The sequence below is a fragment of the Haliotis asinina genome, chromosome 6 (genome assembly GCF_037392515.1).
Source record: "Haliotis asinina isolate JCU_RB_2024 chromosome 6, JCU_Hal_asi_v2, whole genome shotgun sequence".
NCBI classification, from domain to species: Eukaryota; Metazoa; Mollusca; class Gastropoda; order Lepetellida; family Haliotidae; genus Haliotis; species Haliotis asinina.
This window is the reverse complement of record NC_090285.1, coordinates 10,077,886-10,091,340: the sequence shown is the minus strand read 5'-3', so window position 1 is coordinate 10,091,340 and position 13,455 is coordinate 10,077,886. Positions and strand designations below refer to the sequence as shown.

Sequence of the window (13,455 nt, the reverse complement as noted above, 5' to 3'; positions counted from 1 at the left end):
GGTGAAATCTTATTATAAATGATAAAAAAATTTACATTTTTAGTAAACAGTAGTTGTGAAACACAATTAACTTGGATCAAAATGTTCTACCCAGCGAAAGTTTAGCCTCATTAGTGCACATGTAACCATTGACTTCAGTCAACTGTCCTAACCTTGATTTTGCAAAATTGTCCATACTGTTTAAAGGTACTGTTCACACATGAACTGATGTATTGTTAAACAAATTTGTAATGTGGAAAAAATTATTGTCATGAGTTCAAAATGATGAAACACATTGAAAACTGGCAAATTCTTAACAAAACTTTAACCCAAAACCAAATCTGTTCATATAGATCATATTTGCGCATACTTTTCAGCAATTTCACGTATAATCCTCAGTCAATTAAACCGCATAAGGTTTGTAAAAGGCAAATATGCTTGTTGTAAGAGGCAACTAACAGGATCGGCTGGTCAGGCTCGCTGACTTACTTGACACACGTCACTGGTTCCCAATTAGGCAGATCAATGCTCATGTTGTTGATCACTGGATTGTCTGGTCCAGACATGATTATTTACAGACCACCGCCATATGGCTGGAATATTGCTGAGTGCAGCGTTAAACTAAACTCACATACTCACTCTTTAAATAAATGACAATAAACTTAAAATTCAGATTGAGTTCTAAGAGGTAACAGGGGCTGGTAACTCTAAACCAAGGTGAACGAATCTGGTACTTCCTCTATTTTGCACTATGCACTTATCAACAGAAGTCTGTTGCTAAACTAATGATAGTAACAGATACTATTAATGTGTCAATAGTTTTTCTTTTCTCCCATAACAATACCATAAATAACATACCTCCATGGTTACATTACAAATCACTGATAATGACCTGATTTCATTCTATTCATTAACACAATCCTAACTTTTCTAAGGTTAAAGAAAAAGTTTCAGGCAGCTTGAGAGTAAAATCTGTACATGCCTAATCAGTCTGACATGTGTGTCAAACCAGTTTACATTACCAAATAGGACCCACAACCTCAATAAATATCAGTTTAATCCTTCCCTCATGTCTGCTGATATGAGTCATTTCATTTCCAAGAAATGCATCCTTGATCTAAACATATATTTCTTCAGAGAACCAAACATAAATTACTTCAACACTGTGCACATAGGTCAAGGCCCTCAACACTCTCAACTCTGTACACATGTAAGTTTGGTAATGACCATACTGTACACAGTCCAAGAACAGTGTTGACATTATTAATTGAGTATAAATTACAATCTGTCAAAATGAATTGTAGTCGTGAAAACTAATAAACATAAAACACTCAATGACAGGCTGATCATAATCAAAACGTCAGACCACCGCTGAGTGTTTTTGCAGAACTTATGTCCTACAAATAAAACAGTTGTTTAAAGGTCACATGCAATGAAAACTAGAACTTTGCATATTCTGATACGTTTTGGTATGCACTTACTGAAACAAATCATAAAAAAAAATGCCAATTCAATCTATAAAGTTGAAAAAAATATGTGATAAAAAAAGCTCGTGAAATCAGAGTGCAAACAATTCACTAAGTTTCCGCCAGCGCTGGGGGAAAAAGTGGTTTCAACAGCTATGCTGCACTGTGCTCATAACACATGCGCAGTGAGTAGGTTCGCGGAGCTTGAAACAGTATGCCTGCCCGGAGTATGAGGATGCCAGCAGTAGTCTAATCTTGGTTGTGCACATAAACAAGTAAATGATCTACTTGTTACATAAAAGAAAAAAAAACACAAAAAAAATATGTTGATTGTGATAAGCAAACTCTGTCAGAGAAAACTATTGACACCTCTATGTCTGCCTGACTGTCTACTAATGACAATAGGCAATGCACTTCAATTACTGCAGTTTGAAATCAACACCTATCGAGGTTATAAGTCACAAACAAAGAGCCAGCTGAGCGTATTGGCAAATCTATCAGAAGTCAATGACAAGGCGTCATTACACATGAGTGCACACCCACCGTCTCTGACTGTGTTCAGTATTCCGGCTGCTTCATTTCGAGGGAGGTAAACCCAAGTACAAAATATTGCACTTTTAATTTGTGATTATCTGCTCATAATTTTTTTTTTTTTTTTTCACGATCACCAATGCATTTGATATATCATGAGCAAGTGATAACTGTGTTTTTGTTAAGTTATGTTTGATTTTTTGGTTGCATGTGACCTTTAACAAATTATCATTAAAATATTGACACAGTTCAGTGTTTGTTATGAGAGAGGAGTGCAGAAAAAGGGACAGCCAGGTGCTCGAGATGCACATGCACAAGTGCCAACAAAATTATTAAGTCATTAACATGTGCCATCTCCTTCGTATCTCACACACCTGGCTGTATTCCTTTCTTTTGAACCACATGATTTCACATTCAGCTATTGACGTATACTTACAGAAATATCAACAGATATGGTGAACTTCAGTCTATATAAATCCATGAAAAAAAACCCAACAGTCATAATTTTATTTTATTCAAATCTGCGACACAGCATTGTTTTGAATATCTGCATAACATTCAACATGATTGTTTGTACAAGCTTTTCTCAAGACTGTCCCATGATTACATTTATGAACCTATGGACACAATTTAATTTTCTGTACAGTTAAATCACATTTGTATATATACCACTCAAAAGAGTTGATTCTCTCAAGTCAACTAACTCTCATGTCACAGCTTTTATATTCACCAATCAAGCCAGCACTATACGTCCGTCGGAAATAGGAAAAAAAAAGAAGTATATTTTTCACCTTTGTCTCTACAATTTAATGTAGTTGATATTCGAAAGAGTGAAAAAGCTGTTACAATAAGTTCGACCCAACTACAGTTCCAGTGGTAGAGAGATAGGAATCATGAAATAAGGACGATTTTGTCTTCTGTAGGTCCTTTTGGCCAACAGCTTTTTGATCCCCAACAACCAAGAGTAATTTGCCTATCAAAATATAAGGCCTACACATTCTGACCAGGGCTGACTTGCACAGAGTGATCTCAGTGCTGCAATGATTGTAAGTTCCATTCCTCAACATTGGCTTCAGACAGTCGTGGTGCTAAGATTGATCTGTGCAAGTGGGCCCTGGGCTCTTCAAGTTTTGTCATGTTCAAGGTTCTGGGTCCGTAGGTTCTACAGATTTTCAGGGTTAAGGGATAACATGGATTGTGCTTCAGTGTTATGACAGCATCAAGAATGATCCAGTGATAGACATCACTGACAAAGATTCCGGCTGCTAAGGGGACAGTGACATCCAATCAACAAAGTCACCAAGTCTGACCACCCACTACACTTTATATACTTCTGGGTTGTAAGACCTGAGGATTGGTTGGTCAACCGTACTATCAATCTTTGAGTTTTCTGGTCTACTGGATTTATTGGGTGCCATGATATTGCTGGCATTCTGCCAACTATACTGCATCCACTCGCTCACTCGCTCACTCACTCACTCACAACAGTCAGGACCAGACAATCCTAGGATCAACAGCATGAGCATTGATCTACACAAATAGATTATGATGACATGCGTCAACCAAGTCCACAAGTCGGACCACCTAATCCTTTCAGCCACCTCTTATGACCTGCACTGGTTTTCATGGGTTCTCTCTTGTGCTGCTGATCTAGCAAAACAGTGTTGAACATATAAGAACAAGGATTCAGAATGACTGGTAACTGGAAGTAAATATCACATTTGCAGCCATGTTGAACAATAATCCTGTGGCCAAGGATCATATGTGGAAGTTTATGACACTCAATGATCTGGCGACAATAATATAATCTTCAGACTTATTTCATAACTGCCTCAACAATATTGACCAGTGCCATCTTGGCATCAGAATGGGGGAAAATGTCTAATGCTTGAATAGCTTTTTGGCCATATTCTTCACACAACGTGAGGCATTCGTTCAGCACCTGGGATGACTGTATCAAAGACACAATCTGAAACATCAGACGGAAATTAAAATGTAATCTATCGTGCATTAACAGCAGATAACAGCCCTGATTATTCAAGGCTAATGTTGTAATGAATATATCTGATCCATTCACAAGAAACAGCAGCTTTAGTCATGCCACAGATCACATGACATTAAAGATATCAGCTAAGCAAATTATCCTCATGAGTGAGTGAGTGAGTGAGTGAGTGAGTGAGTGAGTGAGTGAGTGAGTTATAATTCAATGTCACATAGGCAATATTTCAGCCATATCATGACGAGAACAATGAGGAGTATGAAGAATATGTATATATTATAAAACCAGTCGTCAAAGAACGGTAAAATAACTAACAGCATCACTTCAACTATCCAAAGTTGACTAACAGTTGAGTCTTCCACATTTATACAGTGACACCTGCCAACATCTGCACATGTCCAATTTGGTACATTGTCAAAACAGACAGAAACTTTTGCCATTTTACAATTATGTTATGATCATTAAAACATTTTCTAATACCGTCTATGCCAGGTTACGGGTATGGGTACGAGCAGTCCAATCAAGGACCCATATTCCAATACATAAATTAATCCTCTTGGCAAACTAGATAATTAGGAAGTAGCGATTTCATGGTGAATCAAACACTCTAAGTTGGCATTGGTGTGAGCAGTCCAGTCAAGTTTCTTGTATCCAAGACACGCCTCTTGGCATGCAAAATAATCATGAAGTTAGTGAAGTGAATCAAATGCTAGCAGGATTACTGCGGTTATGCTTTATAAACAGGGGAATTCCATTAACTGTTTTCAAGCAAGGGACGTGTCAGAGAATAACAAGTGTAAATGGCAGCCATGTTGGAAGTTGATCGTCATTGTCTACTCCAGTACCATGTCTAAACTGGCATTTTATTTTAGTCCCATTGGGTGTCGGTTTAGACAGGTTTCACTGTATATCAACAGGGATGAAACATAGTACCCTGAATAAATGAAAACACATCTATTTAAAAAATACAAATCCACATGTTTTCTTATTTTATCCATTGTGCCATTGCTTCTGTATGCTACACCATGGCTGAAAGACTTGTGCAGAATTCAATCAATATTACTCACCTGTTTCCTATCAGAAGAGCTGAGAGGCGATGTGAATGTGTCAAGGGAGGCAACTCCATGAATCTCTGCATACTTCATGACAGGAGCCGAAACCATTGTGAGCTGATCAAGAAATTCCTCAGGGTGAAGGAATGGTGCCATGTCTTCATTGAGCTGCATTGGTCAAAACAAAGAATATAAGAACTGTTTCAGAATTACAGAACCCAAAGCGCTACTGTAGAATGAAAAAAACTAGCAATTGGTTTGTTCTTGTCTTGAGCACATGAAAGTAGACTCTGACCTTGAGACCAGCATGTATGTGATCAGATATATACACATGTCACATTAAGGACTATATTGTGACCAAATCTCTACTCCACTGACCCATTCTCAGTGTAGAGATACACCATCAGCTGCACTACTTGTGTCTTTATCTCTAACAGAAGCGGATACATGCTCTCTAGTTGTTTCTTGAACAAAATGAGATCTGTCTTAACAACAAATTACCAATGCATCCTCAAAGGTTACAATTACGTCATATAACCTTCAGAAGAATGATGCTTAGTTTCTAATAATATATTATTTTCACAGAACCAAACAGTTTATAATGATGCAGTGTTTTGGAAGATTCAAACAAAAATCAGAGGAAAATCTACCAAATCTGTTGCAGACATCCTATACTGAAACCAGATCATTACTCCATATGTCAAAAGATTCATTAGCATTGTGAAAATGGTGAGCAGACGGGAAAATAATGTGGTTCATGGATTTATAGAGACTAAACCTTGATCCTAGTCTAGAGACACATCTCAGGATGCTTTGCTTAAGGCTTTTGCAATGCAAAACGATCTGGGCAAATAATGAGGGTTTAGGACTGTTAGACAGACTTAACTTTGAGATCGGTGATATTACACTGGTCGTAACATGAGTTATGGTTCTGCATACGTTTGAATGTCTGATGAAATTAGTACGAACCTGCTGAACATATGCCATGTTGCACCCAAATTCAAAGGCTTGTTTCTGTACATGGTCATCATGTTTCACAAGTTCCATTGATGACTGACAACTTTTGGCCAGTAGGCTGCCAGATGACAGGAATGTTTGCTTTAACCAATCAGAGAATGTGACAGAGGAAGGTAAGGCTGGATTTCCTTTTCCATCCCGAAGTCCTGTAAACTCAGCCTCCATCAGATCTCCAATTGCACTTGACATGGTTTCAACTACCTTCCAAATGAAAGGAACTTGTATGGATTTACAAGGATCAATTAATGAGTTTATTTTTTAAGTCTTGATGAGCAATTGAATTTCAGGAGTCAAATACTCTGTAATACAGGTGTATAAAATATAACCCATCAAACTGTATCCTGTCATGATACCCATGAAGATCTGAGTTTGTATTGGTCTTCAGTAACCCAATCTCTCGCTCGTGTTGGCTCTTCTGGTTAACTGAAGAGTTAAATTTTGTCTGGCTTTCATGACATGCTGATATTGCAGTAAAATGTTTAGATCACTTCAAATTTGTTGATGTTATATAGGCCAATCAATTGATTTAAAATAGCAGACACGTTAATAAGAAATACCTTTGTGTTTTTCAACTCTGCCAAACCTGTTGAAGCATTGGCCAAGAGGAAATCCCCACTTAGGACAGCCATCTTGTTTCCAAACTCCATGTCCTTGATCGGCCCATCAAAAACAGGGTCAAGGTCGGAAAGGTTGACCACTCCTTTGTGAATGAGATTGGCTGTATGGATCATTTCTGTGACCTCTGCAAGCGACCTTTGTCTGGAGGGAGTGAATAAAGGATTGACCGGGAAGAATGTTTTTATGGATGTCAACTTCTTTATTGTGAAGAACACAATATTTCAGAGAATATCCTTAAACTTTAGCCAGGTGAAAGAATTCATTGCTAATATGAGTGCATGTTGCTTCATGCCACACTATTCCAGCCAAAACAGAGTGGCCAATGCCCCATTAAAAAAGCAGTTTTGGCCATACTTTAACCATGTGAACACATGCTCAGCGTCATAGTAAAGATCGCTTTGTGGAATGGGGTCATGAATATAATTGTTTCCTGATTCAACAAACTAGTAGTTGACAGTGTGAACAATCATCATTGCCATCAGTGTGTGTTGACATGCCATGTCTCACTATTATTATTATTATCACTAGTATTATCATTCTGGCCTAATGGCAAGTATAGGTGCTGAGGACATCTTCTTTTATGGAAACTCCATGGCATAACGAAAATCAGTGTGATAAGGTCTATTCAACCCAAGCACTGGGGTATCCAAAGGCACGCATGAAAGCATTCTATCTTTGAGACAATCATAAATTGTGTACTTTAACCATGTCAACAAAGAATTACTACAGTTGTGCAACAGGATCTGCTTCTGTCTCAAGACACACAAATGACATAGGAGGTGACCTGTCAAGTCAACATACCACGGACAACATTCATCTTCCCCTTGAAAACTGAACAACACAGGACATAAACAGTCAGAAACAGATCAATGAATTGCAAATGTTATCACTGTACAAAATTACCACATAAATACAAATAGTACACATGTTTATTGCTTACTAATACCTAACAGGTTTTTCATATTTGAACATTTTCCAAACACCACTGAAAAAGTTCTTTAAGAAACTATCATCATTGAAAACGCAAAAGTTGTTACCTGTTGCGGCGGGGTATACCCTTTAGAAGACAACAGTCAAACTCCAAGGACAATGAAAAAGACATAGGCTAACCTACCGTGGACATATTCCTGTGATTTTGTCCTTCTCTAGCATTTTTCCCTCTATCTGTGGCCCGGGACCGGCAGCCTTCGACAACAGCAAGACAATCAGTCCTCGCGTCTGCAGACCATGTTTACCATCATACACCAAGCCTCTGGAGAATATGAACACACTCCAGAATAGACAATTTTCGTCTCGCCTATCCTTGAAATTTACAGCTATGTCTTTCTCTCATCTCCTAGCGCTTTGAGCATACTTATTATATTTATTTGTGGAAAATGTACTTAACGAGTGAACTATGATCATTTTTATAATAGAGATAGAAAAACACATTAATCAGTAATCTGATTCTGAATAAGACTGAATTTATTACAGGGTTCAAAATGTCTTAGACATCTACCATCCTGAAAAGCCATAAACATATTTAAAAACTTGCTACCTGGCACTACAGTCAATGTATCTTTGCCAAAGTATTTCAGTTCAGTCCCTTTTTCATAAAATGACCTGTAGTTACTTTTGCTACTATTTGCAGGTTCAAGTCTTGCCAATGTTAAATGACAATATATTCAAAGGATGTAATCTTTGTTCTGCTGATCCTTTGCAGGGAATAAATGGTAGCATGTGGTCCTGTGCATCAGTTTATAAGTTAAGCAATATTAAGCTTGGACAGCATATTTGGCAGCTTGACTCCTGAGAGTTTCTAGGACTTTAGTCCTGACCCACAACGAAGCATGTGTGGTCTAACCTTAGGCAAGTGACTTTGTTCAAAATTGCCTATGTTCTCCCAGCAGAAAATGGGTGCTTGGTGGGACATGTCATGTGACTATAACCTTCCAGTGCCTTACAGGCAGTTTGGGTTATCTGGGGTAATAATATACCTGCTTTGGCTGTTAGTGCCATAAGCATTAACCTCATGAATGGATTTTGGTGCAATATGTATGCGCATATTATTAGTAAAAATAGTTAGAAAAACACAAATACAAAATGTGATCTGACCATACCAACAAACAAAATGACCCCCAAATGGCAATATATATAAAATGCACTTGTTTATGTTTTTAATGCTTAAGTATAAATACAGATACAACATAGGTACCCTAAAAACAATAGAATGTCATGAACAACTAGTACCCTAAATGTCAGAGGTATCCGTATTTTGCAACCTTTAACCAAAACTGTATGTAGTTGTTCTTGTTCAACTGACAGTGGTATTGTGCATTGGGAAATATTGATTATGTCCCTTGCTCATTGCTTAAACAACTCAATGTATCTATCTCATACAACATGACACATCAACAGATCAAGAAAATGGCACAGAGCAGAATGGACTCATCCTAGGGTACACTTCTATATTCTGATTTGGGCTAGGGTACATTTCTGTAGGATCTGTAGTACCTGTGCCTACAACGACCCATAAGTCAAGAGCCATGACGCAGTCCTCATGGCTCTCCACTTTGAGTCTGCAATGACCCCTTCAGCATTCAGTCTTGCATCAATTTTTGACATTGTGTGGTAATATCGGAACAGGTCAAAAGGGCCAAAGGAGAAAAGGGACCAAACTGTAAAAGTCAAAAGGGCCAACAGAAAATCAAAAGGGCCAAACTTTTAGAAAACTGTAAGATTAAAATAAATATTTTACAAGTTGAATATCCTAAATATCTCACAGTGTCTCTGTCTTGTTTATTTAAAACATCTCAGAGTGATTATGTGTTTACCTTATACCATACAACTGTTTGTGCAAAGACTACAAGTAGTCAGCAATCTAAACAAGATTAACAGTAGTGGTGTTTATGTTATGGGTATTATCAACCATGCATCTGTTTCTGCAATGACAATCTAAAGAAGATTAACATATTTATTTCATTGGTTTCATGACTCAGAATGCTAAATAAGACGAAATTCACATCATAATATATCATCATTTCAAATATTGTATGTATACTTCAATTTCAAGTCTATCTCTACTGCTGAGTGTATGATGATCACACTATAAATTATTGCTTAAATTATTTACACATTAATACAAATATCTCTTTGATTTTTAAAAACATTTTGGCAGACAGTCTCCAGTCAAATGAAACGCTTGAAATGTTACCAGAAGTCTTGATTTACCTGGCCGTTCGTAGTAATGGATGTTGCGTGCCTACAAGTTTCCTCATGTGAAGAACGACATTAGAAATTTCATCACTGAGCAAACACCTGAGGCTCATAAATGAAGTGGGGTAACCAACTATTTTCTCGGCATTAGAAACAGCTTTATTCCAGTCGCTTGGCTCGCTGCTACTCCAAATGCCGACGTATCTTTTCCCCGTTTGCAAAGATTTCGGCACACGTGACCTTGGGCTGATGAAAACATTTGAGAGGTTTCGTGTAAATCTCAAGAAATTGCTTCTTCCCCTCCATTCTGAACGACGCTGTTTTATTTCATTATTTAAAGAGAGCGACAAACACCGCAAGAGGTTTCGGGAACACGTGCACATCTTGACTGACTACCACGAACTCTGCTCAATGGTTCCGATGACAAAACTAGCGGCCATGCTTGCTCGCCAAACATACAAATGGGAATCCCCTTCAAAATCTAAAAATAACTTTGTCGCTTCAACCACATGCAAATCAAAGCATTTACAATATATTTGCTCTTTAACCACATATATCTAAATTACATTCGATGATGATAGCTAGAAATAATTAATGATCGTCTGCGTTCACAAATATTTAAGAAATTGATATTATTAATGTTTGACGGTGTCCAATGAAATATCTCTATATGTTAAATACTTTTCCTTCAAAGGCCTGAAGACACCCCAATATTGATCAGCTTCTTTACTTTTTTCGTAGATATCAGTGAAAAGACGATTAATTTACGAAGAATGGTTCATTGAATACAGCAGTATGAAAGTGTCTTGTTCCGTGTCAACACAAGTTTCCTCGAAAGTGCGACCATAATATTACCGGAAGCAAATATCTTGAACACCGGTTTGGAAGGTGTGCTCAGCTGATAGAAGATCGAGTGCACATAATCTGTAAATATAAACAAAACAGTCTGTCTGATATATCGTTCAAATTTTTCAGATAACGATGTCTCTGCTTCACTCTTTAATAAAGATCACACGGGTAAGTACTGACTTCATATTTACTCAAGTTTTTAAGTGTCACCAAAGATCAAATGCGAATGAAAACAGAAAGCGAAAGTAGGTCAGTTTATTTCAATTCTTGGAATGACGGGGCTACCGGGAAATGAGGTAGGCACACTTGACGTTATCAGTTCCGAGAAAATCAAAGCTTGACGCCACACGTGCATTTGTTTGACAGCGTTATTGGATGTAAATCATATAAGCATGGGAACAGAAAACAGGTACAGTGCATTTGTTGTCAGAGTCTCAATTATTTCTATATAAGGTCTGTTTTGTTTAGGCGCAGTTCTGTACTTAAAGCAAAGATTTCTAAAGTATTATGACAGTTTATTTTTTTCCACCACAGTTTGATGCATTTTTTTTCACAAAGAGGAATAATGCATGTATTTTGCCACATTTGCTGTGTGTGTATCGTTTTTTCTTGCAAGTGATAAGTATTTTTATATAGTAACAGTACATAAAAACTGTGTGAATTAAGATTACCAGCTTGAATTTTTTTATATTTATATAGCCTATAGCATATAGGTTTGATGAAATACATCTTTCAGCAGCCCAGTCTGACAGCATCTGCAACTTGTGGTGTCGTTGCAGAGAGATAAAGTGTGCGCTTCTCACATCGAAGACTGGGGTTTGAGTCCCATTAATTATCATGCTTATGGTACAATGTGTGAAGCACATTTTTTGGTGTCCCTTGCCATGATATTGGAATACTGCTAAAGGCGACAAAATAATAAACTCACTTACACAGTCAATTCCCAATGTGGGTACAATTTGTGAAGCCCATTTCTGGTGTCCCAGACATACAACTAAACTCACTGTATCTGCATAGGGTTGACCTTAGCAAACTATATTCGTACAGTTCTCTTTATGATGGTTCATTCGCAGGATAAAGAACAGCACATAGCAGCATCTTCCAAGTTCCAGGCTCGCATATGGAAAAATGTGCAAATGTGTTAAGTCGAACACATCTTCGTCACTGTTTAAATCAAGGCGCTACCAATCTTATCCAGCTTTTCTTTCGATTAAGCCCATCAGGAATCTGGTCATTAGTTACTTGGGAAACTTTAATGAGATACACAGTGAAAACAAGCTGCAGTTTTAGTATCTTTGTATGGTCTATTGGTTTAAACATATTTATTCATGAAAACGAATGGATTGGCAAACAAGCTGGTCTATTATTTTGTTAAGAATAGTCAGTATATTGAGTGTGTTCATCCATGCCTAACAAATGCTCTAGAAGTATCTGAAATGAAAAGTCAATCAGAAAATACATTAATTTATGAATAACACACAATGGAAAGGTTGAACTCTTTCATAAACATGTATCTGGCTAAATTAGGACCGCTATGTTAAACATTCGTATGACAAGATTCTTACCTCAAAGCAGACATAATAGTCTATAGTGTTCATATGCCTTGAATCAGGGTTTTGTTGTGCAAAATGATCTTTGCGCCTCAGTGGTTACAACTCCAAAAATCTCAAGACAAACGTGTGATGGATGTGGAGCTGAATTTTCATTATGTACAAGCGCAATTTTAAATAGTATGTACCTGTCTATACATCAACTGTCATTGAGGGTTGCTGTGATACAGACAAAACTGTAGTAAATCTTTTAGAGCGCCAAGCACATATCTCCTTAATGTTTACAAAGCTCAACCTGTATTTTTGAAGACATTCTTGTTGTCACCGTAACTTAAACATTACTCCGATACTAACCATGATAAACGTCTGGGCAAAACTGTGATAAATCTTTCAGAGCACCACGAACTTCAGCCTGCATTGTGTTACTTTGATACTACCCATGATAAACTTCCATGCAGAACTGTAGCAAATCTTTTAGAATATTAAGAACTTATCTCCCAAATGTTTTGCGGAGTTCAACCTCTATTTTTGAAGGCTTTACTGTCTTGCCATATCATGAGGGTGACTGAATGTGATACTAGTCATGATTAATGTCAAGGTAAAACTAATAAATCTTTTCTCCCTATTCAGCTTGTATTTTAAGTGTGTGTCACACATTTTGACACAGGAAACACTGTGTTCTTGAGTGCATAACTTTTGCTGTGCATTGTGTGCAACTGTTATCAATGTGTCTTCTTTGAGAGGCATTTAAAAAGTTGCAAGGATCATTAGAACACTTGCTTCAGAACAGATCTACAGAGAAATATCGCTTTCATATTGTCTGTCCATAGAACATCTTTAATTATCAATGTTGTTTCAGTTTCATTGCTATGAATACAATTATCCAGATGTCTAAACCTGGATTTTAAAAGTATTTACCATAAAGGTTGAGACTTGTACACATTATGTTGTTCTGGAAAGTGATGAAGATTGTTTTGGAATGCATAGATAAAAATACAAGGTAGGACCTTTTTGAACATAGTTTTCATGTTTTTATCATTAAACAGGTATGTTCACAGACAAACAGAAGGGGTGAACAGTATATCGTAGTAATTAATTTCTGTTAACAGAACTGCAGTATTTTGCCTTCAGTTAGGTATGCTGTAGTACAGTACAAAAATTTAATTTGGTACCTTCATGTTATTAACCTTTTTTAACCT

The 13,455-nt window shown here is 37.2% G+C and overlaps 2 protein-coding genes across 4 annotated transcripts in view; one reads left to right on the top strand and one right to left on the bottom strand.

Moving 5' to 3' along the window:
- Positions 1–2,474: 2,474 nt before the first annotated feature.
- LOC137286291 (all trans-polyprenyl-diphosphate synthase PDSS2-like) lies at positions 2,475–12,350 on the bottom strand. Of its 3 annotated transcripts, XM_067818059.1 has the most exons (7): positions 12,272–12,344; positions 10,713–10,781; positions 7,777–7,914; positions 6,602–6,803; positions 5,997–6,245; positions 5,043–5,195; positions 2,475–3,945 (listed from the first exon to the last, which is right to left on the bottom strand). In XM_067818059.1, exons 1-7 carry the CDS (start codon positions 12,283–12,285, stop codon positions 3,793–3,795), a joined length of 978 nt encoding a protein of 325 aa, XP_067674160.1. In that variant the 5' UTR covers positions 12,286–12,344; the 3' UTR covers positions 2,475–3,792. The 3 variants fall into 3 exon arrangements, with proteins under 3 accessions (XP_067674160.1, XP_067674163.1, XP_067674161.1); XM_067818062.1 differs by lacking the exon at positions 10,713–10,781 and having other exon boundaries at positions 12,272–12,350; XM_067818060.1 differs by lacking the exons at positions 10,713–10,781; positions 12,272–12,344 and adding an exon at positions 9,873–10,330.
- Positions 10,724–13,455, top strand: part of LOC137286290 (malonyl-CoA decarboxylase, mitochondrial-like) — a 24,941-nt gene continuing 22,209 nt past the window's right edge. Inside the window, exon 1 of the mRNA XM_067818058.1 lies at positions 10,724–10,874. Within this exon, the coding sequence (XP_067674159.1) occupies positions 10,839–10,874 (36 nt within the window). The 5' untranslated portion in view covers positions 10,724–10,838. The remainder of the gene's footprint in view (positions 10,875–13,455) is intronic.

Bases quoted from the DNA above. Each gene is read 5' to 3' on its own strand.
- LOC137286291 (XM_067818060.1), bottom strand. From the start codon at position 10,240: ATGTGCACGTGTTCCCGAAACCTCTTGCGGTGTTTGTCGCTCTCTTTA. The intron at 6,246-6,601 runs GTATTTCTTATT...TTCATTTGGAAG, and splicing joins CAGAGTTGAAAAACACAAAG to GTAGTTGAAACCATGTCAAG. The intron at 5,196-5,996 runs GTTCGTACTAAT...TGACCAATGCAG, and splicing joins ACATGGCATATGTTCAGCAG to CTCAATGAAGACATGGCACC.